The 24,746-nt window shown below is 41.0% G+C and overlaps 2 protein-coding genes across 3 annotated transcripts; both read right to left on the bottom strand.

Annotated features, from left to right (window-relative positions):
- Positions 1 to 1,089: 1,089 nt before the first annotated feature.
- ccdc39 (coiled-coil domain 39 molecular ruler complex subunit) lies at positions 1,090 to 19,336 on the bottom strand. 2 transcript variants are annotated; one of them, XM_014189831.2, is made up of 23 exons: positions 18,907 to 19,336; positions 18,542 to 18,661; positions 18,150 to 18,296; positions 17,718 to 17,876; positions 17,422 to 17,514; positions 17,053 to 17,181; positions 16,432 to 16,623; positions 16,052 to 16,155; positions 15,694 to 15,826; positions 15,018 to 15,212; positions 12,782 to 12,946; positions 12,402 to 12,539; positions 12,037 to 12,245; positions 11,184 to 11,307; positions 9,259 to 9,418; positions 7,944 to 8,050; positions 7,335 to 7,475; positions 6,888 to 7,067; positions 6,219 to 6,307; positions 3,104 to 4,692; positions 2,493 to 2,603; positions 2,319 to 2,395; positions 1,090 to 1,517 (listed from the first exon to the last, which is right to left on the bottom strand). In XM_014189831.2, exons 1-20 carry the CDS (start codon positions 18,994 to 18,996, stop codon positions 4,515 to 4,517), a joined length of 2,853 nt encoding a protein of 950 aa, XP_014045306.1. In that variant the 5' UTR covers positions 18,997 to 19,336; the 3' UTR covers positions 1,090 to 1,517; positions 2,319 to 2,395; positions 2,493 to 2,603; positions 3,104 to 4,514. The 2 variants fall into 2 exon arrangements, with proteins under 2 accessions (XP_014045306.1, XP_045570461.1); XM_045714505.1 differs by having other exon boundaries at positions 2,563 to 2,603.
- A 1,863-nt stretch (positions 19,337 to 21,199) lies between these two features.
- On the bottom strand, positions 21,200 to 24,606 carry LOC106598823 (DCN1-like protein 1). The gene is made up of 7 exons (XM_014189830.1): positions 24,531 to 24,606; positions 23,537 to 23,750; positions 22,908 to 23,076; positions 22,541 to 22,671; positions 22,355 to 22,437; positions 22,095 to 22,191; positions 21,200 to 21,848 (listed from the first exon to the last, which is right to left on the bottom strand). Exons 1-7 carry the CDS (start codon positions 24,531 to 24,533, stop codon positions 21,772 to 21,774), a joined length of 774 nt encoding a protein of 257 aa, XP_014045305.1. The 5' UTR covers positions 24,534 to 24,606; the 3' UTR covers positions 21,200 to 21,771.
- Between the last annotated feature and the right edge of the window lie 140 nt (positions 24,607 to 24,746).

Genomic DNA, 24,746 nt, shown 5'->3' with positions numbered 1-24,746 from the left:
AGGTCAGAACGCTCTTATCAACCCTAGTCCTCAGCCAGGACGTCCAGTGTGCCCTCCGAGAGAGAAACGCTCTGAATTTACGACTGGACAATCTGACAACGCTCTGAATTTACAAACGCCCAGAGCGCACTCTGGCACTCCAGATTGAATTTACAAACACAACCAATGTCAAACATACTCCACAATCTGATTCTAGCCCTGCCTGTCTAATACCTTTGCAGGAAGTGGGCTCAGTAAGATTAAAGAATTAAACCAACAACTGGATTTTCTCATTTACAGCAACGACCTGGGGAATAGTTACAGGGGAGAGGGGGGGGAAGAACGAGCCAATTCTAAACTGGGGATGATTAGGTGACCTTGATGGTATGTGGGCCAGATTGGGAATTTAGCCAGGACACCAGGGTTAACACCCCTACTCTTACGATAAGCGCCATGAGATCTTTAGTGACCACAGAGAGTCAAGACACCTGTTTAACGTGTCCAATCACTGCCCTGGGGCATTGGGATACTATTTTTAGACCAAAGGAAATGGTGCCTCCCACTAGCCCTCCAACACCACTTCCAGCAGCATCTGGTCTCCCATCCAAGGCCAACCCTGCTTAGCTTCAGAAGCAAGCCAGCAGTGGGATGCAGGATGGTATGCTGTTGGCGACTCAGGTAAAATAAAATAAATGTAGGCTACACTCTCTGGAGCCCTCTGGTTCTGTATGTTCATATTAACATAGGCCTACGTGACTTCGTTTCAAACGTCGTTCACAGGGTACATTTTTTACATTGATATTTGTGAATACTCAATTAAAAACTCTTAACAATATTTATGTTTGTGTTGTAAATTAATACACCAACTGATTTTAGCTTTGGAGAGAAACCCCTTGCTTGCACAAAAAATGTGGCTAGTAGTTATCAAGGTTTAGCTTAATTTGTACACAACATTGTCATTATTGTTTCTTTTTTTATGAATGAAAAAAGTTACATATACATTTTTGGGGGGTGGGTTGGACTGTTCTTTTCAGGGAAGTCACCTTATGTTTGATATAAAAAAAGACTGAAGTCACTGGATCCGTTGAATTAACATGAGTGTGAGAACAGTTGCAGTATTTGTAACATGTTTATAGCCAAAGAAAAGATTACAGTAGTTAAGACTATTCAGTCCAACATCAAATCCATCAGAAAACACTGGAAGCAGATGACAAGATTCTATTAAAGTGGGAAAATTTGTGACATAACTCTTAAATTACAACTCCTCCACCAGATGGTAATTGGAATGTGCAGCAAGTCAATATAAGTCAATTAAATTATACATTCAAATATATTATTAACATGAATAAAATGACTGGTATTAAACAGCATAAAATCATTGAAAATAAAGTACAATAGTTCACATCTGCAGAACATGATGTACCATTAGAACTTCAATCTGCTATGCCTTGAATCATAATCCATCAAACTTTCTGGACATGTTTCACGGTCAGTCGAATATTCAGATCAGGTTGCTGTGCCCGAAAGATGCTGTAGAGCTAGTAGAGAAAATAGATCACTATTTAGTTCAACTCAAGCTCATCTAATCTAGATCTTATTTTCCAATATAAATACTTGTATAATAGATAAATCATATGCATTGGAACTTTATATAAAATATTCATTGCTACCTGGGATATAGATAAGAGGACAACAAAAAAAAGCAAACCACCATGATTGAATGAGGAAATGTCACCTGACTCTAGACTGGATCAACTGTGGTGTAAATATTACCTGACTCTAGACTGGATCAACTGTGGTGTAAATATTACCTGAATCAAGACTGGATCAACTGTGGTCTAAATGTCAGCTGACTCTAGACTGGATAAACTGGGGTCTAAATATTACCTGACTCTAGACTGGATAAACTGGGGTCTAAATATTTCCTGACTCTAGACTGGATCAACTGTGGTCTAAATATTACCTGACTCTAGACTGGATCAACTGTGGTGTAAATATTACCTGAATCAAGACTGGATCAACTGTGGTGTAAATATTACCTGACTCTAGACTGGATCAACTGTGGTCTAAATGTCAGCTGACTCTAGACTGGATAAACTGGGGTCTAAATATTACCTGACTAGACTGGATCAACTGGGGTCTAAATATTACCTGACTCTAGACTGGATCAACTGTGGTGTAAATATTACCTGAATCAAGACTGGATCAACTGTGGTCTAAATGTCAGCTGACTCTAGACTGGATAAACTGGGGTCTAAATATTACCTGACTAGACTGGATCAACTGGGGTCTAAATATTACCTGACTCTAGACTGGATCAACTGTGGTCTAAATATTACCTGACTCAAGACTGGATCAACTGTGGTCTCATTTAGCTCCTGATAAGATTGGACAGCGACCTGAAGAATTGCAAATCCTAAATTTGGGCAAGAATATTCAAATTATTTCAGTATATAAAGACATTTAGCCAAGTATCATAATTCAATGTATTTACTTTATGCTTAAATACCCACCACTTTCCAGTGGTTTAGTACCAAAAGGTGGGTCCACATAAGGGATAGTAAGAGTTGGAGGTGTTGTCACCTGTGTCGTGGTAGTCCTTGGTCCCATTGTAGGTGTTGAAGCTGATGGGGTAAATATTGACATGAAGCTGTATCTCTCATTAGCCTGACATCCATACCTGTTTTAGGCTAAACATTCCACTCCCTGTACTCCCGTGTCACATACAAAACATTACATTATAAGGAGTGGAATGAAAAGCCCAAACAGACTAGTACCCATTCTAGTATATCTACTTTATGATCACAACAAGCAACACAAAAATACAAAATATAGTCGTTTCACAGTAGTCATCACACTTCTCTACTTCCTACTATATTTTAAATATCAGCATTTGATCCACATTCAATCATCTGATTTGTTCAGTTGTATTGTTCTATTCTTTTCCACATATAATTTTTGTTGTTGTTGACTTATGCTCACTACTAATGACTGGAAGACACGTGTCTTCACTGATATCTGGGTTTGGTCATGCTTCAACAGTCATTGTTTTCTGGACTAAACCTCTGACATAATTTTCTTTTTAAATCATGAACATTAAAAACATGTTAAATTGATAACTTACCAAAGGATTGCCCTGCAGACAAAGCAACACATCCAATACAAAATAATAGGAAAAGCATGATGTTGTTTCAGAAGACCGAGAGCACCGACTGAGCTGTGATGTGGGAAGATTCTGTTCAGCGAGTCCGTCTGACAATCTTTGTTCAGCATGAGGAAGTTGTCTCCTCTATTCATCGTGGGAGGGATTGGCCTTTTAAATAATGCCCAGGTGTTCAAAAATTCATTTGAGGCACAAGTGATTTCAGAAAAAGGTCAGACCGCCTCCTCTTGAACTATTTTAATAGTTATGAGGAAGTTGTTCCATATTTCTGTCTCACAAGATTTTTTATCAAAACCTCAACCAGTATTTTTTAAAGGTCCAATGAAGCTGTTTTTTTAATCTCAATATCACATCATTTCTGGGTAACAATTAAGCACCTTACTGTGATTGTTTTCAATTAAAATGTCTAAAAGAAACAAAAATTGCTTCTTAACAAAGAGCAATTTCTCAAGCAAGAATTTTGTCCCCAGGCAGGCCAAAAGACCATCCCACCAAAACAGGCTTACATTTCAGGTGGTCTTTTCAAACAGCTCTTACTCTAAAAGGGCATTATCATCATTTTTACAGTATTAATCCAACCTCATAGTGTGGAAATATATATAAAACACAGAAAAAACGTGTTTTTGACCACATTGGGCATTTAAACAAAACAAGTGTATTATCCACTAATTGATCATTCTGACAAGCAACCATCTATTTTATTGGGATATATCCAGAAACACATTGCCAGGAGTAAAAATGAATTTAGACAAAGTACATATTTTTTATGCACATTTACAATACAATTCTATAAAGGTTAGCTGACAAATGGAAAATATGTGCATTTCAAAGAAAAGGTAAATCACATATTATTTAAGTATATTTCTCATATCACTGCCAGTTGTCCCAGTTAGTAAAAAAAAAAATAACAAAAAAACATGCAAACAAGCTATTTTCAGGTCTCTCCAGAGATGTTAGATCGGGTTCAAGTCCAGGCTCTGGCTGTGCCACTCAAGGACATTCAGAGAATTGTCCTGAAGCTACTCCTGCTGCCACCACAATGCTTCACCGTAGGGATGGTGCCAGGTTTCCTCTAGACATGATGCTTGGTATTTAGGCCAAAGAGTTCAATCTTGGTTTCATCAAACTACAGAATCTTGTTTCTCATGGTGTGAGAGTCCTTTAGGTTCTCTTTGACAAACTCCAAGCAGGCTGTCATGTGCCAGTTGTCCCAGTTTGTTAAAAAACCAAAAAAAAACATGCAAATCAATCAACTCACCAAACGGTTGTTCAGTACACATTAAACAGTGACACACATTCTCTTTCCTAATGGCACTACAGTCACATTAGCCTTCTGGTGCTGTAAGTGAGGCTGTCCTATTGTGGGGTTTCTCTATGGGCTCTGGCGCTTGCTGCTGCCGCTGCTGCTGGAGCTGGGTGGATGGGAGTCCCGTGGAGAGGTGAGAGGAGGGGATGTAACGGACAACCCCAGACCCAGCTCTAGAGTCTTAACAGGGGGAGACTGCACTGACGACGCCCTTGGGCTGCTGCTTGCTGAAGACCCAGCTGACCTGCAGTGGAAAAATACAAAATATATTTAAGAAGCTATATTTTACAAGAACATATTGACACACGATGAGTGTACAAAACATGCTCTTTCCATGACAGACTGACCAGGTGAATCCAGATGAAAGCTATGATCCCTTATTGATGTCACCTGTTAAATCAACTTCGATCAGTTGAAGACAGGTTAAGGAAGGATTTCTAAGCCTTAAGACAATTGAGACATGGATTGTGTTCAGTGCATTCGGAAAGTATTCAGACCCCTTGACTTTTTCCACATTTTGTCTTATTATAGCCTTATTCTAAAATGGATTAAATCGTTTTCCCCTCATCAATCTACACACAATACCCCATAATGACAAAGCAAAAAAACAATTAAAATAAACGGAGCGTCGCTGCACAGCTATTTTCAGGTCTCTCCAGAGATGTTTGATCGGGTTCAAGTCCAGGCTCCGGCTGGGCCACTCAGAGACTTGTCCCGAAGCTACTCCTGCATTGTCTTGGCTGTCTGCTTAGGGTCATTGTCCTGTTGGAAGGTGAACCTTCACCCCAGTCTGAGGTCCTGAACACTCTGGATTAGGTTTTCATCAAGGATCTCTCTGTACTTTGCTCCATTCATCTTTCCCTCGATTCTGACTAGTCTCCCAGTCCCTGCCTCTGAAAACATCCCCACAGCATGGTACTGCCACCGCCAAGCTTCACCGTTGGGATGGTGGCAGGTATTCGTCATGTGATGCTTGGCATTCAGGCCAAAGAGTTCAATCTTGGTTTCATCATCTTGTTTCTCATGGTCTGAGAGTCCTTTAGGTGCATTTTGGCAAACTCCAAGCGGGCTGTTATGTGCCTTGGAAAAAGGGAAGGGGTCTGAATACTTTCCGAATGCACTGTATGTGTGCCATTCAAAGGGTGAATGGGCAAGACAAAAGATTAAGTGCGTTTGAATGGTGTATGGTAGTAGGTGACAGGCGCACCGGTTTGTGTCAAGAACTGCAACGCTGCTGGTTTTTTCACACTCAACAGTTTCCCATGTATATCAAGAATGGTCCACCACCCAAAGGAAATCCAGCCAACTTCACACAACTGTGGGAAACATTGGAGTCAACATGGGCCAGCATCCCTGTGGAACGCTTTCAACACCTTGTAGAGTCCATGCACTGATGAATTGAAGCTGTTCTGAGTGCAAAAGGGGGTTCAACTCAATATTAGGAAGGTATTCCTAATGTTCTGTGCACTCTGTGTAAATTATCAGTAGATATTATTGGAAACTTTGAGATTCAGAAATAACAATATGGACAATTCTGTTGTAGCAGTCAAAAAACAAGACATTCAAAAAACAGCTAAACAGGAAAAACCTTTGGGGTTTTAAAATGTGTCAGGAAGAAAAGGAATTTAGCTTTCAGATATGTTCCTAACTGTGAGTCTCTCATTTTTTTACCCGTCGGTCCCCCAAAAATTCTCTCGAGGGTATTTGGCTATGGACTGTATATTGTAGACCCCTGAGCTAGATTGTCTGTGTAAAATAGTTGTGACGTACCTGAGAGAGACGGAGCTGCGAGTAGAGTTAGTCTTTGAGCTCTGTCGGCTGGCAGCGGTGGAGGCAGGGGACGGCAGGGGCAAGTTGGCCTGGGACACATACAGTACACACAAATTAAATTAGACCTTTTTAGTCCTGAGTAAAAGGCCATCCAAAATGAGACTTAACGGGATGGGTCAACTTCTTGTTTGCTTTTAGAGAGAGTTGCCAGAAATTGATTAGTTTAGTTTTATTAGATTGGTTTGAAACCTAGCTGTCCCTAAAACCTTACATTTTGTATTTCCTTGAATCAACTAACAACAGGGCAATTTGCTGTCAGAATTTCAGAATGTCATTGCCTTGCCCAACTCTACAAGGCTAAAAAGGTATAATTCGCACACCTACAATTTTAGAATGTATTTTTCTTTGTTTCTCCCCATAGGAGAACCCTTTGGTTGTTAAACATTTTCTACTTAGAATATTTTAGTGGTAAAAGGTTTCACATAGAACCTCGTATTAGTGAAAGGATTCTACTTGAAACCAAAAATACTTATTTTCAGAAGGTTCTTCTATGGGGACAATTGAAGAACCCATCCTGGTTCTAGGTGGCATCTTTTTTCGAGGGTGTATAGTATTATCAGGTGCATGGAGAAAAACATTATACTTTTTATAGTAAAAAGAAAAGGCTACCTGGACAAAGTACATATGTAGAGCTGATCTGAGGTCAGGTTGTTCCTCCATGGCAACCAGCAGCATCTTGTTGATATTCTTATTGAAGTCCTTCAGCTCCCTCAGCTCAATGTCCCTCTCCTCAAACGTCTCCTCCTTGGCCTTCTTGGCCGACCGGATCTCTTTGGTCAGTTTGGAGCACTGTTATGGAGGATAGCAAGGGATGAACACAGAGCAGTGATAAGTAGGGCCAGGATTCTTTCCTGACCCTATGACCAACTAATGTTTATGACTGCCTATGACAGACGTTATATGTCTTGTGTAGTTGTTATAAAGGCTTTATGAATGCATACATAAGGGGGGCTACAGTAAAGTACATTTCGTATTTCATGTTTTTCTTTCGTCATTGAAGAATGGTGTGAACACACTTGTTGCGATGGTGTATATTGTTGGGTGGTGGTATCAAACCTGCTTAGTGACCCTGTGGAGTTTCTCCTGCTGGGAGACCAGTTCTCTGTTCAGAGACATGATACGTGACTGGGTCTCTTCAGTCCTCACATTCTGAACGGCCTCCTCTTGAAGCAGGTTGTCGAGTGTATTGTTCATGCCCTACCGATTTAATCACACACACACACACACACACACACACACACACACACACACACACACACACACACACACACACACACACACACACACACACACACACACAGTTATGATTGCACTGTCTGGTGGTTAAGAGTGAGTTGTCAGACAAGTCTATATTGGACCTGTTGTTCTTGGACACGAGCAGCCAATGTAAGGCGTGTGATGAAGACAAAAGAGATCATGATAGGGCTTAGGACATATCTAACACACTGCACATGGGAAAGGTAGAGAGAGAGACAGAGAGGAAAAGTAACAACATGGAAATTAAGTACACAAAAGATGATTCTACTCCAGTTTCATGTGAGAAGATAATGGCCTGGTGGAAAACCCACGCTCATGTCAACGCTAGGACCAGGAGTTTTCCTGATCAGGTTAAGTAGTCCAGTAAAACTCCTGGCCCCAGTCATGGTTGGTTTGGTGGAGAAGTACCTGAATGTCCTCCTGCAGTTCTCGGATCTGCCTCCTCTTGTACTTGTACTTCTCCTCAGCGGCTCTCTTCTGCTCATCCAGCTTCAGTTTCTCCTGATACTCCTCACCTTCAAAACAGTTTTCGGTTCACTGTTAACTTCTATAAAAACATTAAAGGGTTGTACCAACACACTTTACAGCATTAAGCAATAAATAAAAACCAAAATAGAGTATAAAAGGAAGGCCTCCCGAGTGGCGCAGCAGTCTAAGGCACTGTAGTGCTTGAGGTGTCACTACAGATCCGGGTTCAATCCCGGGCTGTGTCGCAGCCGGCCGCGAATGGGAGACCCATGAGGGACTCCAATTGGCCCACCGTCGTCCAGGAAGCATTTGGCCGGCCAGGATGTCCTTGTCCCATCGCGCTATAGTGAATCCTGTGGCGGGCCAGGCACATGCACAGTGACACGTCGCCAGTTGTGAGGTGTTTCCTCCGACACATTGGTGCGGCTAGCTTCCGGGTTAAGAGGGCACTGTGTCAAGAAGCAGTGCGGCTTGGCGGGGTCGTGTTTCGGAGGACGCATGGCTCTCGACCTTCGCCTCTTCCGAGTCCGTATGGGAGTTGCAGCGATGGGACAAGACTAACTACCAATTGGGGAGAAAAAGGAGTAAAAAACAAAAACAAAGAGTATAAAAGGATCTGAACAGAACAACAGTACAAAACAACCACCACATTAAAGTTATAAAATAGTATATAAATAGTATTTCCTCTCATCTGATTATGTTGGGTTTTCCCTTCATAGATATAAAACACTGATAACATTGATGTGTATGTGTGTGTGTGTTACTATGGTGATGGCATAGAGTCAATATTTATTGCTGGCATATTTGTGTCATCTTTTTTTGGGAGGGGGGCATAGAGTCCGAGGCTCAATCTCTAGCCACTTTAATAATTGGATGTAATAAATGTATCACTAGTCACTTAAACAATGACACTTTATATAATGTTTACATACCCTACATTAATCATCTCATATGTATATACTGTACTCTATACCATCTACTGCATCTTGCCTATGCCGCACGGCCATCGCTCATCCATATATTTATATGTACACATTCTTAATCATTCCTTTACAGTTGTGTGTATAAGGTAGTTGTTGTGAAATTGTTAGATTACTTGTTAGATATTACTGCATGGTCGGAACTAGAAGCACAAGCATTTCGCTACACGCGCATTAACATCTGCAAACCATGTGTATGTGACCAATAAAATTTGATTTGATTTGATTGGGAATCAGTTTATCTCACAGGGAACCTTTCCTCATACAGTACGCACTGGACTCAGTCACTTTGTTGAAGGATTTGCGATAGGTTGTGTTGCGGCTGTTGACGACGTGGAGCGTGTTCTCCAGCGCTCGGATCTCCTTCTCCATCTTGCGGATCTTGGCGTCCAAATCGTCTCCCTTACGTTGGAGCTCCTCTTTCTCTTGGGCAGCCTTATGAAAATCACATCACCCACGTTAGAAAGTAAAATGGTACAACGTTTTTCTCAATTGATTTGTAAACAAAGTTCCATGTTCTCAAAACAATTAACAACTGTCAAAACTACAGTTGCAAGAAAAAGTATGTGAACCCTTTGGAATTACCTGGATTTCTGCATAAATTGGTCAAGAAATGTGATCTGATCTTCCTCTAAGTCACAACAATAGACAAACACAGTGTGCTTAAACTAATAACACACAAATTATTGTATTTTTCTTGTCTATATTGAATACATAATTTAAACATTCAGTATAGGTTGGAAAAAGTATGTGAACCCCTAGGCTAATGACTTCTCCAAAAGCTAATTGGAGTCAGGAGTCAGCTAACCTGGAGTCCAATCCATGAGACGAGATTGGAGATGTTGGTTAGAGCTGCCCTGCAATATAAAAAACACTCACAAAATCTGATTTTGCTATTCACATGAAGCATTGCCTGATGTGAAACATGCCTCGAACAAAAGAGATCTCAAAAGACCTAAGATTAAGAATTGTTGACTTGCATAAAGTTGGAAAGGGTTACAAAAGTATCTCTAAAAGCCTTGATGTTCATCAGTCCACGGTAAGACAAATTGTCTATAAATGGAGAAAGTTCAGCGCTGTTGCTACTCTTCCTAGGAGTGGCCGTCCTGCAATTATGGCTGCAAGAGCACAGCGCAGCATGCTCAATGAGGTTAAGAATAATCCTAGTATCAGCTAAAGACTTACAGAAATCTCTGGAACATGCTAACATCTGACGAGTCTATGATACGGAAAATACTAAAGAATGGTGTTCATGGGAAGACACCATGGAAGAAGCCACTGCTGTCCAAAAAAAAAACATTGCTGCACGTCTGAATTTCGCAAAAGAGCATCTGGATGTTCCACAGCGCTACTGGCAAAATATTCTGTGGACAGATGAAACAACAGTTTAGTTGTTTGGAAGGAACACACAACACTATGTGGAGAAAAAAACGGCACAGCACACCCAACATCAAAACCTCATCCCAACTGTAAAGTATGGTGGAGGGAGCATCATGGTTTGTGGCTCCTTTGCTGCGTCAGGGCCTGGACAACTTGCTATCATCGACGGAAAAATGAATTCCCATGTTTATCAAGACATTTTGCAGGAGAATGTAAGGCTATCTGTCCGCCAATTGAAGCTCAACAGAAGTTGGGTGATGCAACAGGACAACGACCCAAAACACAGAAGTAAATCAACAACAGAATGGCTTCAACAGAAGAAAATCCTGACCTCAACCTGATGGAGATGCTATGGCATGACCTCGAGAGCGGTTCACACCAGACATCCCAAGAATATTGCTGAACTGAAACAGTTTTGTAAAGAGGAATGGTCCAAAATTCCTCCTGACCGTTGTGCAGGTCTGATCCGCAACCATAGAAAACATTTGGTTGAGGTTATTGCTGCCAAAGGAGGGTCAACCAGTTATTAAATCCAAAGGTTCACATACTTTTCCCACCCTGCACTGTGAATGTTTACACGGTGGGTTCAATAAAGACATAAAAACGTATAATTGTTTGTGTGTTATTAGATTAAGCAGACTGTGTTTGTCTATTGTCGTCAAATTATATGACCAATTTATGCAGAAACCCAGGTAATTCCAAAGAGTTCACATACTTTTTCTTGCCACTGTATATATTTTTTCACAATAAGGCAAATCAATTATTAACTGAAGCAATAGTTGGCTGGTGAATTTTTTTTGGTGTCTGAAGGAATTCTCACCTTGATCACATAATAAGCCTGTGATTTTTCCTCTTCTCCCTCTGGAGCAGCCATTGAGACAGTCATAATCTCATAGCGTTTCCTCATCTTGTCGACCTTGGACAGTCTCTCATGCACCTCAGCACTGAAATTAACCAATCAATGTTTGCATAGAATAATTTGAGAGTGCTCTTCTCGACCATTGATGGCCTGATAAATCCTACCCCCGTAAACCTATGTGAAATTTCCTCCACATTTAAAATGTGCTGAGCTTGAGGCATATTTCAGAGAAGTTTTTATTGTTATTCTTATGTAGTAAATATTTTAGTTTTCATTTTCATTGTTTTTATTTATTTTTTCCTGTGACGCACATTGCATTGCATGTCTGAAATGTGCTTTATAAATAAAGCTTGATTTGATTAGACATAGAGTATACACAATGGCTCAAAACACCAAGTGTCTGGCTATCCTATGTTCAATTCATTTGACAGCTTTCTTTTCAAGTGCCGCATTACCACTTTATATGAGCCTTGGGCAAAACAAACACAACCCCCCTTGTATGGCACTGGATCATCAAGCCCTGTATTCAGAGAGCATCTCAGAGTAGGAGTGCTTATCTGGAATCAGTCCCCCCCGTCCATACAATCTTATTCATTATGATCTAAAAGACTCTATCTGAATATGGGCCCAGGTATGTTAGTACTGGGAAGGATAAAAAGCCTGCACACCCTGTGAATCCCCATGACCAGGTTCAGGGTTTAAAGGCATCAGATAAATAGCCCCCACAGCCAAAATCCCAAAGTGTCCCTTTAAGAACACTTCACTATACTGTCTGGGTAATAGGGTATCTTTTGAGAGCCAGTCTTAGACATACCTGAGTCCTTGGCGCTCCTGGTCAGTGATCTTGACCTGCTTGTTGAGCATCTCCCGGTGCGCTTTAATCTCCTCCTCCCGTTCCCTCATGGCCGTCTGCAGCTGCAGCTTCCGCTTCTCCAGCGAGAGCACGCTGTCCGCCTTGTTGTACAGCAGGTCACGCAGACGCTTGATCTCCAGCTTCAGGATGTTGTCCTCCACCATGGTGTCCTGAAGGTCAAAGGTCAGAGGCAACGAGTGGCTGTGTAAGAGTATGAGTTTCACATAATCGTTTTATTTAATCAGATTGATAAAGTCAAGGCTGGCTGAGTAGAACTGCAGTGACTGTGTGTGTGCGTGTGTGTGCGCGTACGCCTGCGTTCTCACCTGCTTCTTGAGCCGGAGCTTCTTCAGTTCCTTGTCGGAGATGTGGTTGAACAGGTGCAGTTCCTCGATCTTGGTGGTTAGGTCTCTCTTCTCAGCTCCTGTCTTTTCCGCCTCTTTCCTCACACAGCGAATATCATCCTGTCAGACGACAGAAACAGTAAAATCACAGAATGTCTATATAGATTTTTTTATAATGATTAGTTAAAATGTAATTATATGGTAACTGTAAATAGAGACTAATTTGAAAACATAGAAAATCTGAGAAAAAAAACCCAACAATACTCTTCCTACTTTTAAGGTGACAAAAACAACAGAAATACCCAAATCATCAGGAAAAATAGTATCAAGAACATTCTACAGTACGAGAGAGGTCTGTCCACCTGGAGCTTCTTGAGTTGGGTGGTGAGCATGATGGCCGTCCTCTTCTTCTCCTCCAGCCTGTGGGCCAGCTTTTGGGCCTTCTTCTCCAGGACCTGCTTCTCCTCCGTGTTCACCTCGCCACGCAGACGCAACATCTTCCTCTCCAGCAGCTGGATCTGGAAGTCCTGGAGTAGCAAAGTTTGAGGTGGAGAGGGAGTTAGTGATGTACCCACTACACCAAGCATACACCTCAAGACCAGCTGTATAGGTCGTGAAGTGGGCACGACAACACCTTTCCCCCCTCAGGACACTGAAAAGATTTGATTTGTATACCCCAATGGTAGAGGGAGATGTGATGACATTAGGGCGAACGCTAGCTATAATGGTCATGGTGGTAGAAATAGATAATGATCATATGACAGTGGTCTAAGGGCTATCTAAAAGCGTCTGTTGAATGACCATGCTGTTATTACTATTCAAATCAAATGTTATTTGTCATACACGCCGAATACAACAGGTGTAGACCTTACAGTGAAATGCTTAATTACAAGCCCTTAAAACCTCTCTAGGGTAGGGGGCAGTATTTTCACATCTGGATAAAAAACGTACCCGATTTAATCTGGTTATTACTACTGCCCAGAAACTAGAATATGCATATAATTGTTTGATTTGGATAGAAAACACCCTAAAGTTTCTAAAACTGTTTGAATGGTGTCTGTGAGTATAACAGAACTCATATGGCAGGCAAAAACCTGAGAAGATTCTGTACAGGAAGTGCCCTCTCTGACCATTTCTTGGCCTTCTACACTCTCTTTATTGAAAACAAAGGATCTCTAATGTAACGTGACACTTCCTAAGGCTCCCATAGGCTCTCAGAAGGCGCCAGAACGTTGAATGATGACTTTGCAGCCCATGGCTGAAAAACAGTAGCGCATTTGGTAAGTGGTCGATCTGAGAACAATGAGACGGGTGCGCGCCTGCACGAGACGAGGCCATTTTCAACTTTGAGTCTTTGAACGAAAACAGGGTTTCCCGGTCGGAATATTATTGCTTTTTTACGAGAAAAATCACATAAAAATAGATTTTAAACAGCGTTTGACATGCTTCGAAGTACGGTAATGGAATATTTAGAATTTTTTTGTCACGATACGCATCCGCGCGTCACCGTTCGGATAGTGTCTTGAATGCAAGAACAAAACAGAGGATATTTGAACATAACTATGGATTATTTTGAACCAAAACAACATTTGTGGATGAAGTAGAAGTCCTGGGAGTGCATTCTGACGAAGAACAGCAAAGGTAATCCAATTTTTCTTATAGTAAATCTGAGTTTGGTGAGTGCCAAACTTGGTGGGTGTCAAAATAGCTAGCCCGTGATGGCGAGCTATCTACTCAGAATATTGCAAAATGTGCTTTTGCCGAAAAGCTATTTTAAAATCGGACACCGCAATTGCATAAAGGAGTTCTGTATCTATAATTCTTAAAATAATTGTTGTGTTTTTTGTGAACGTTTATCGTGAGTAATTTAGTAAATTCACCGGAAGTTTGCGGTGGGTATGCTAGTTCTGAACGTCACATGCTAATGTAAAAAGCTGGTTTTTGATATAAATATGAACTTGATTGAACAAAGAATGCATGTATTGTATAACATAATGTCCTAGCAGTGTCATCTGATGAAGATCATCAAAGGTTAGTGCTGCATTTAGCTGTGGTTTTGGTTTTTGTGACATTATATGCTAGCTTGAAAAATGGGTGTCTGATTATTTCTGGCTGGGTACTCTGCTGACATAATCTAATGTTTTGCTTTCGTTGTAAAGCCTTTTTGAAATCGGACAGTGTGGTTAGATTAACGAGAGTCTTGTCTTTAAAATGGTGTAAAATAGTAATATGTTTGAGAAATTGAAGTAATAGCATTTCTAAGGTATTTGAATATCGCGCCACGGGATTCCACTGGCTGTTGAGTAGGTGGGACGATTTCGTCCCACATACCCTAGAGAGGTTCCAACAATGCAGTTAAGAAAAATATGAGTTAAGAAAAAAAACATTTACTAAATAAACTAAAGTAAAAAATAAAAGAGCAACAATAAAATAACAATAACGAGGCTATATACAGGGGGTACAGGTTAGTCGAGGTAATATGTACACGTAGGTAGGGGTAAAGTGACTATGCATAGATAATAAACAGGGTGGGTATTGCATATTGTTAGTGATAGGAAAATAACAACTAGAGAAAGACTAGTGTTTCTGCTGTCTAGCCTGGTTGTAGATGATCTCCTGCTGCTTGAGGGAGTTCTGGTCCAGTTTACTGAGGCGGCTGTCCAGGTTGGAGAGGGTCACCCGGCTCCCAGAGAGCACAGCCATGGAGTCCTTCTCCTTCAACCTCAGGGCCTGTACCTCCTGGCTCTCACGGAACAGCACCTCACGGTGGCGGTGCAGCTGGGCGTCCATGTCCTGCAGCCCACGACAGACGCAGAAGAGACAGTTCACCACAACATGGTCATGAGTACATTAACCAACACAATGTGACACTGAAGTCAACAACACATGGTTCACCAGCTCCAAAGAAAGACATCCGAGATGTTTCCCCAGTTGGGAAAATTACGAAAGAGAACCACAACACAATGTAACACTACATTCCTCATAGGAATGAATAGAATGACATCAGAGCACCTAAATGAAAATAACTAAATGTGAGAATACAGTCAGTCAGAATGGGATTTAATGTATCAGTTTGATTGATACAATGTTCATATACTTCTAAATATCTAGCGATATCGAGTTCATATTGTGACCATGTGAATTGCTAGGTATAATGCACAAGTTAGCTCAACGCAACTGCAGCCTGCCATCCCAGTACCATGCAGACACTCTTTCCGATAAACATACTGATATTATAACAAAAACATCGTTTTATCATGCGGAGTGCACTCACTTTGATAGTTTGCTCCTCTTCCTTCAGTACTTGCTCCATCTGAGCGGCCCTCTCCTCCACGCTGAGGGTCGTCTCAGTCACTGTCTTCAGCTTCTCCTCCAGGGCTGTGTTATGAAGCTTGGCCCCCTTTATCCTGGACCAGGTTCACCCACACACACACACACACACACACACACACACACACACACACACACACACACAGATCAGAACTAGTGAGAGGGTGGGTATTCCACAGAATTACATAAAGAATCCCTGTGAGGGAATTCATTTAAATGTAAACGGTTAGTTTCCCCCAAAACGATGCCTCCAATTATTCCTATTTGACTGGTACTGAGGCCTGCCGATCTCTATGTCTCACTTGTTGTTTTTGTCCTGGATGTCCTTTTTCATGTTGGCTAGCTGGGACCTCATGGACTCGACATCAGTAGCTGCTCTGTCCACTGTCCCTTTCAGACTCTCCAACTAGAAAGAGATACGTGATAACATATAAGACAAGCCATCATTCCCATAGAAAGAAGTCATACAGAATAGAAATACCTGTCAGCAGAAAGCATTGACTAAATGATTTGGTTACACTTTTTTAATCACTTTCTTGAATAAGACACTATAAATGTAATTACATGCGTATAAATGCTGATGAATTGCAATGTTATAATGCCTATAAATATTTGCAAATTATGAAATACTAATTTGTTAATGTTTCGTCCTGGGAAGAAAGCTCTGGACAGACAGACACACCTCATCCCGTAGTCTGGTGCGGTTACTCTCCTGCTCCTGGAACTCCCGTCTCAGCTTGGCCCCCTGCCGATCGGCCATGGCTATCTTCTTCTCGTACTCCTTGTTGTTCTCCATCTCGCTCTCCAGGAAGGTCTTCTTCTCCTTGATCACTCCATTCCTCTCTCTGATGTCCTGGTTTACTTGGGTGAGGAGCTGGAAATATATAGCAAAATCCATTGCTTACATTGTCAGACCATTATTTTAGAAACTTCACAGTTGCTTGTCATCAGTCACTTTCATGTAGCCTTTTTTATGATTTTGATAGACTAATCTTAAGAAGGTGTCGTAATATGAAAAGGGGTGTTGAAACAGTGTTGTTTCAACTATAAAATACCTATAAAATACATGTAATCGTTTCTGGACCAAGTGAGTATGTAAAAAAGTAAACTAGTAAACTAGTGTCTTTACAATAGTTTCGAACTGCTATAATATTCCTAGCCTGGTTGAACTTGACAAAATGATAGTGAAGCAAAGTGAGTGTAGCATTCAATCTGGTTTAGCCAGGCTATGATATCCCATGTCATCTCAAATATTGTATGACTGACTGACTGTAATGACTGCAGGCTGCCATCTAGTGGTTACCATTGAACACTGCTGCATCTCACTGTCTCTTTTCTTCATCTGCTCGATGGTGTTCTCCCACTGGTGTATCAGCTCCTGTCTCTCTAGGTGAGCCTGGCGGAAGTTTTCTGCTGTCTTATCCAGACCAATCTGTTGGCAGAGCACAACTACAATACATGAGACACACTCTGATGGATATCAACAAGGAAGAATAAATGCTTTCGGTTTGATGTGGGACATATAAATCTCTAGTGTGTCATCAATGGACACAAAGTAGCTTAAATGTCAACAAAATAATCTCAGTTGCGGGTGATTGAACATTGACTGATATTCCTGTGTTGTTCTGTACTAGTTAATGTACTGAACTGTAAGATAGCTGGTGTTTTAGACCTGTGCTGATATGGTCTCAGTCAGTTCATTGTCCAGTGCCTTGTGCTTTTGGTTGGCCTCAAGCGTCATCTTCTCTATCAACAAGGTGAGCTCCTGTAAACAAAGAATGCAAACAGTAGTTTAGAAAATAAATTGTACTGCTCATTAAGAATATACCATTGTCAGTGAACTGTTCATTCTCGAGGATCCTGAAAGAAATGTAGTTGCTTGCCACTCTAACTGAGATCCAAGACCACACAGGGTACCCGGGTTTTCGTACCCCCATCAGTCGGTCACTCACAACACCCATGACGTACCCGTATCCTGCTCTCGTCCTGCTGGGCGTACTTGATGATGGCCATGGTGTCCTCGTCCTTGTGTGCCGACTCCTCAAGCCAGGCATCCAGGGTCTGCTGGTCCCAATTCAGCTGGCTTTTCAGCTCTTCCAGCTTCTGGGTGGCTTTGAAGATGTTGTTCTGAGGAAACAGATGGCTAGACATTTATCTAATACAGTGGAACATACACTGAATATGTTGTATGTTCCGGTGAATACTAACAGTTGGAAATAGAACTACAGGCCAGAGAATTCTCAGTCACAGAGAGAGAGAGGAGAGAGAGAGAGAGAGAGAGAGAGAGAGAGAGAGAGAGAGAGAGAGAGAGAGAGAGAGAGAGAGAGACCCATGTTGTTTTGAGGAAAGACCTCTGTTTTAGAACAGAAAGACCAGGATGTTGATGGTATGTAGAATAACCTCTTGTGCATTCTTCTTCTCCCTCAGAGCTCCAAGCTCGTTGTCCAGCTGTGCAATCTCCTGATGCAGGCGGCCCACCTCTCTCTCCGCCAGGGCCTTGAAATGCATCTCCGACTCAGTCTCTTTCTCCCTGGCTTTGCACAGAGCCTGACACAGTACAGATAAAAATAAACCAGTTATAGGACAGCATTTCAAAGTTGTTGCAAAACGATTACTGTCATACCTGTGTTCGCATGGCGTTATTCATTCATCCTTGCATAAACAGAATTACTTAGCAATAGAACTACTACTCATACAGTAATGTTCTAGATCTATGCATGAGATAAATAGTTTTGGGTCAGAACCTCAGAAGTATCTTTTCATGGGATTCCAAAATGGGCAAGTAGCTTTACCTGAGTTTGAGATAACTCCTGCCTAACATTTTTCAGGTGTTCAGCCATGGCTTGTATTCTATCCTTGTATCCACCAAGTTTGTTCTCCAGTTGTAACTTCTGATTTTGTTTCATTTGAAGCTGTGGAGAGGCAGGAAGTGCACATGACAGTCATATTTCACATTGGAATGATGTTCATCCCAGCTAACGTTAGCTGTTTCGTTTTAGCTAGCTAACGTTCGCTAACTAACTAGATACCTACCTACTGTCCGCTATGTAACTGGGGCATAAATATTTCGATTTATATAAAATACAGATGAAACAAATGAAATGTCAGATATTCTGGTACAGATAAGCTAATAAACTGTTAGCTAACAGACACTTACCTCATCTTCCAAACCTTTATTTTCTGCATTGGCAACTGGGATGGCAAAGCCCTCGTCCCAGCCTACCTCGGATAAAAGTATGTTCGACATTTTTTATGTAAGACTAAATTCCAAGTTTTAGAACTGAATATCAAGCCAGCCCAATGTGCCAACTAATTATTTACAATAAGTAATAAATTGCTACTTTGTTCTATTTTTGACAACTTGTAAGGGTCATAACACGCTACAAAACCACCGTGTTGTCAATGCTGGCCCCTAGCAACCGTATCAGGTGGCTAGTTACCACATCATCCTGTTGTAAAAAAAAAATCGCACGCGTCACAAGAGGGCCACACCACTACTACCACTTGGCAATGCATGCAACCGGAGTCACTGTACTCAGTTTATCGACTAAAAACTTTGTGAATCACACCAGAAGGTTATACTATTACTATTTTCTATCCAAATAACATACTTAACATTGTAGGTCATCATTGTAAATAAGAATTTGTTCTTAACTGACTTGCCTAGTTAAATAAAATAAATTAACCACATTAAAGAATAGTTCATTCACTCTCAAGCCAGTAGCGTACAAAGGCCATCACTATTTGAGAAACATCTGTAGTAAAATTAAACAATTGGAAGAATAGTACATCCTTTTCAGGGGCGAAAATCCCGGGGGGGACACGACCACCCCATCCTGGGAAAAATATGATTTGTCCCCCCCAATATATCACTGAAACATAACTATGTAATTTAAATAATATTAATAATATGCAATGAAAGCAATTGTGCTGATTATAGACACTTAATAGCGCGTTTTTAAGTTTCAAAAGATTGCGACCCACCCTTTGCCTCACAATGGTTTGATCCACTGCCAGTTCCTTAGCTTGCTAGGTAACAGAGGTCGTATCTACTGTCTGAAAGGCACTCAATGCACGTAACTGACGTGAGGTTAATCCAGTCAATCGCGCACACACACTAGCTGAATATGCAGAGCTAGCGCGCAAATATTAACTATTAAGCTAGCTAGTGCCTATTCCATTTATGTGGCGTCGTCAAATATGGAATCTTTGCTATCGTCAATTTATTCCAAGATCAGCATGCAGATGATGTAAGTTAGTGCTTCAAAGTCCCTGTGATAAGGTTAGCGATAAACTGAAATCCAAACTGAACAGAACTACACTCTCTTCTACCATTGTCTTAAATATATTTAATGGTCTCGTTGCAAAAGCTAAATTGTCGCAAGGGAACTTTTATTTATTTATTTCACCTTTATTTAACCCGGGTAGCAAAGATTATAGCAAACACCACTGAAACTGAATTGGTGCTCGCTAGCTTTGCAAATTCAGCTATTGTTGGAAGCCAGCAAATATGAAACAAACTATTAAAATTACAAAAGGTTGCAGCATATGTTGTGTAAATGGTGAACTCATACAGCTGTCAACTCTTGTCATTTTAATCCGTTTCACATTTGCTAGCTACCTTTTAGATCGAAGCCCAAATAGAATGATTGAAGATGATAGAAGCCCATCTCCTACTGTAAATAACCTACACACTGTGTGTGTAGCCAGCCAGCCAGCCAGCCAGGTAGAAAAATGGCAGAAAAATAAAAGACAGACATCAGAGTATTTTTCAATACACCAAAACGCATAGTAAGAACCATAGTAGCCTAATATCTCAAAGACTAGTTGATAAAATGTTCATAAGAAAGAAATGATATTCTAATGGAAATGTTTCACAATGATGTCATTAGGCAGAGCAGGCCACAGATGGCACACAGACAGCAGTTGGGGACAGATATGCAGGGACAGACTGGCAGAGACAGGGAGTCTCAGGTAAGTTTGTTGAGTCTTTGTTTGGCAACATTATGAAAGGTTCTCAATTTTTTTGACTTGTAAAATAGGAACATAATTGGAAAATGCCATGGATACCCCCACTCTCAACTTAAACTGATGACTGAACTAAGATTTGTTAAAGGCAATGGTATTGCTGTTGGGATTAGTTGTGTAGTTTTGGGTACCGGTAGTTAGGAGTACGGCAAACACCTTATTTCTTTGGTTCCTCAATATACATTTACCATATTACAATGTAGGCTATGTGTTACAGCACTACTTTTGGTGTCCCCCTCAGGAATTGCTCTTGAGAAAATTTAATGTAATTGTCCCCTCCAAAGTTGATATCAGATTTTCGCCCCTGATCCTTTTAACATAAGACATACAAGTTCATATGCAGGTTTCGGGTATCAGCTTTGGCAGAGAGAAATATGACAGACAAGAGTGCATCACCATTATCAACACACATCAAAGAAATATAAAATTGAAACATTTATTACCTTATACATTTGTACTGGAATAGCATTATGCTTAAAACTAACAAAAATTACAATCAAATGTTTTTGTACTGTTCTGTCACACAAGTCTCATAAAACAAAATTCATATTCATAGCAGGAATGCACACAAAGTATTAAAATTTAATTTAATATTTAAAGAATGACATTCCCTCACGGACCCTCGTGTTTAGAATACGATACAATTGTATTTGTCTTTTCGGGGTGTCGGTTTGCTTCACGTGAACCTCGACTGTGTCAACTAAACACTGGGACAGGAACTGTAAGGTCCAGGATGGCGACTCCTCTCCAGTTGGCTAGAGTTGACACGAAAAAAGCCCCATACTAAAGATAAAATCCCAAACCACCACAAGACGACCGACGAGGAGATATGCCTTTTATATTGTCTGTTGTGTAAAACATCTCAGTCCTGAGGGTTGGAAAAGGCAACATAGATCTCAGCTCAGTGCAGTCCCCTGTGCTCCGTTTCTCCGCCTCGGTTGTGTGTTTTTTGTATAAACAAACGTATGGACGTTCCTCCGAGTTTGGGCGGTCCCTAGACAGCGGTGCTTTTGGTCCCGATGTGCAGTCGTGCAAACTCCACAAAATCGTCAATGAGGACTGGCCATGCTCCTTGGAGGAAGGAGACAAAAATGACAGATGTTTCATGCATAAAATTCAACTAGCTTTTTCTAAAAGGAAGCACAACAGATATAGGGTTAAGCAAGAAAAAATTACTTATCAACTCTGGTGGTTGTTGGGAGAGGCAACAAGTGGGCTGGCTCCATATTATTCCATTCACAACTGATTCCATTGTCATGCACCTGACCTGAGGCAATGGGTTGCTATAGTTCAGCCTTAGTACACAAAAACACAAACCTTCCTCGTCGTAATTGGACATGTCATCAGTTATCATTGTGCTGAAGTCTAACAAGAGGTTCCAGGTGTCCTTAGGGATTGATCGTTTATGGTGCTCCTGCAGGGAAAGTAGAAGAAAACGTAAAAATGTGCTTCAAAAGAAACAACTAGCCTTCATTTATCATGTTTATTGAAGCCTTCAACTGAAGCAAACCCATCCAATTTCCACTCTGTGTGGATCAATAAAGTCTACTCAATTCAATTAAGAGAAAATAACTTACCACTAAAAATTTGTTCCACAGGTCCAGGAATTTGAATCTTCCAGCCAGTACTAAATTCCAATACGCAATTGCCATTTCTAAGTCTAGAAAATGCACAACAATGAGGACATGTCTGAGAGAAATCCAAGTCCAATGAGCAGAGTAGACTATGAAAATAGATCAGGAATGTCAAAATGTATTGCTTACCCAAACCTTTCTGGCCAGGATTCTTTGCAAAGTTAAATGTAAACTGGTAAAAGTCCTTAAATTTCCCATGGTCTTTTAACTCTTGCTCCATTTTTGGTAGTTGGGCTTTTAGTTTCTCTATACTGTCACACCTGAGGAGAACAAAATAAGCTTTAGCACCAAGTACACGTTTAAGGGTTAGCCTATCTGATGTGGAGAAAGAAGAGCTTAGCCTACATTCTGTTACACAACTCAGTGGCTGATGGATGACAACAAACAATTTCCTCTATAATTACATGATGAAATGAATGAACGCACACACGTTGTCAATTAAATTGGCTCCAGAAATTAAGTGAAACCTCTCTCTCTCTTCAAAGGCCCTCCTCACCCTTGTTCTGTCATCCCATCCATGAACTCCTGTCTGGAGAACTCGCACTGTGTTGCAGCCCGGAACTTCCAGGCGATGAAGAGCACACTAATACTGGCCGGGTCCAGGCCCAGGTCGTCACAGAACTGCTGGATACCATCTATACCAATCTTGTTGTCATCTTGTGGGTCTGAGTGAAGGATAAGGCAAAAATATGGTGTTCAATTAATACTTTGCCACTTTTGAGCAACTTGACTGACAAAGGGGTAAATTGACTGACAAATATATGTCTTTATTTAATGATATCAATTTTATTCGATTTTGGTGGTCAAAGGTGAGTTATGTGTTTCGACATCATGCATGGCCTATGGCAGTATTATTATTTTTTTTACAGTCAGTTATACTGCTATTGTTTTTACTTACAGTACCATAGTACTGTCTTGTGCACTTGTCAAGCCCTCTGTAGCTCAGTTGGTAGAGGAGCCTGGTGCTTGCAATGCCAGGATAGTGGGTTCGATGGGACCACCCATACTTAAAAATGTATGCACGCATGACCAAGTCGCGTTGGATAAAAGCGTCTGCTAAATTGCATATATTATTATAGTACATCCAGCATAGACAGAGGTGTGAAAAAAAAATAGGACATTTACCTCTGTATCTGTTGTAGAGCTGTTCTAACCTTTTCTTGTCCAACACTCCCTTTAGATTTGAATGGTAGAGATCTGGATTTTGGAAAAAGTTGTCTGTGGAGACATCTAGTTTCCAGTCATTCTGTGACAGACAGGTCAATGCCGTCTTCTCATTTGATTGTGTGAAGATCATGAACTGTCGAACTTTATCCTTCTGTGAGGACTTCAGCTTGTTCTGGGGAACAACACAGACGTTTACAGAACAAACACAATGACAGAAATGTAGCTCTACTCATGCTCAGAATTGTGAGCTTTCAAAACTGTATAGCCTTGGGTAGAAGTCTGCAAACCTAACAATACATGCATTGCACACTTCTTCTGGTGTAGCTGGCTTATAGCCACGGAGGTCGTTTTGGAAAGCTACTTAGCCTAATGACTTTCCTCTAGGTATCAACAACGCAAAACTGCTTAATCGACTATACATGAACGGTTTGGATGCAGAAAAGTATTGGCATGACATACGGAGGCTGAGCACAACAATTAAGTTATTGTGGCATTCACACATTCTATCCAATATCCACTCTTAACTTAGCCACGGCATTCATAGGCAAAACAAACAGGCCTAGTCAAAGCTATGATCCGCGACGGCGCATAATGTTCATTTGAACGACCAGCTAGCCTAGATTGGCCGGCTTCTTTAGCAACGTTTTAAATCTTTAGATAACTAAACTGACTGTCTAGTAGCTGTTGTTGACTAGAACTGTCTGACAACCTACCTATGCTGCAGTATTGACAAGCCACCTAGGTTGTTCAATGACAATTAACCGAAATACAGTCGAGTTGCTGAAAAGCTAGCTAGCTAACAACTAGCTAACGTTACCTTTGCAATGCTAGCAGATAACATTTTAAACAAGTTTGTCAAAAAATTCAGTGTTTAGGGTGTTCATTTGATCAACGGTGTATGGGATAACTTAAAATAAACATAAAAAACTAGATAAATAAACGTATTCTTCACCATGTTTGTAATTGCCCGACTCCCTTTTTCCCATCCAGCTGCCTCGCTCTCTTCCACCCTTTTCCGCTCATGCGCAGTTTGGACACAACAGATGCCTGTCATGTTGGTGTTGCTACATATCACTTTTCCAGGTCGCCATATTTAGTCAGACATGGTCCGTATGTATGTCTACGGACTACGGACTGTAGCATAGTGTATTTTATTAGACATAATGGT

The sequence above is a fragment of the Salmo salar genome, chromosome ssa03 (assembly GCF_905237065.1).
Source record: "Salmo salar chromosome ssa03, Ssal_v3.1, whole genome shotgun sequence".
Taxonomy (NCBI): Eukaryota; Metazoa; Chordata; class Actinopteri; order Salmoniformes; family Salmonidae; genus Salmo; species Salmo salar.
This window is presented reverse-complemented; position numbering and strand designations above follow the sequence as displayed.

Coding starts and splice junctions, on each gene's coding strand:
- ccdc39 (XM_014189831.2), bottom strand. CDS start 18,996: ATGTCGAACATACTTTTATCCGAGGTAGGCTGGGACGAGGGCTTTGCC. Junction 16,156..16,431: donor GCACCAGACTACGGGATGAG/GTGTGTCTGTCT, acceptor ATCTCTTTCTAG/TTGGAGAGTCTGAAAGGGAC. Junction 12,947..15,017: donor AGGAGATCATCTACAACCAG/GCTAGACAGCAG, acceptor TTGCTACTCCAG/GACTTCCAGATCCAGCTGCT.
- LOC106598823 (XM_014189830.1), bottom strand. Junction 22,192..22,354: donor TGTGGAACAAATTTTTAGTG/GTAAGTTATTTT, acceptor CTTTCCCTGCAG/GAGCACCATAAACGATCAAT. Junction 21,849..22,094: donor GTCCAATTACGACGAGGAAG/GTTTGTGTTTTT, acceptor CCTTCCTCCAAG/GAGCATGGCCAGTCCTCATT.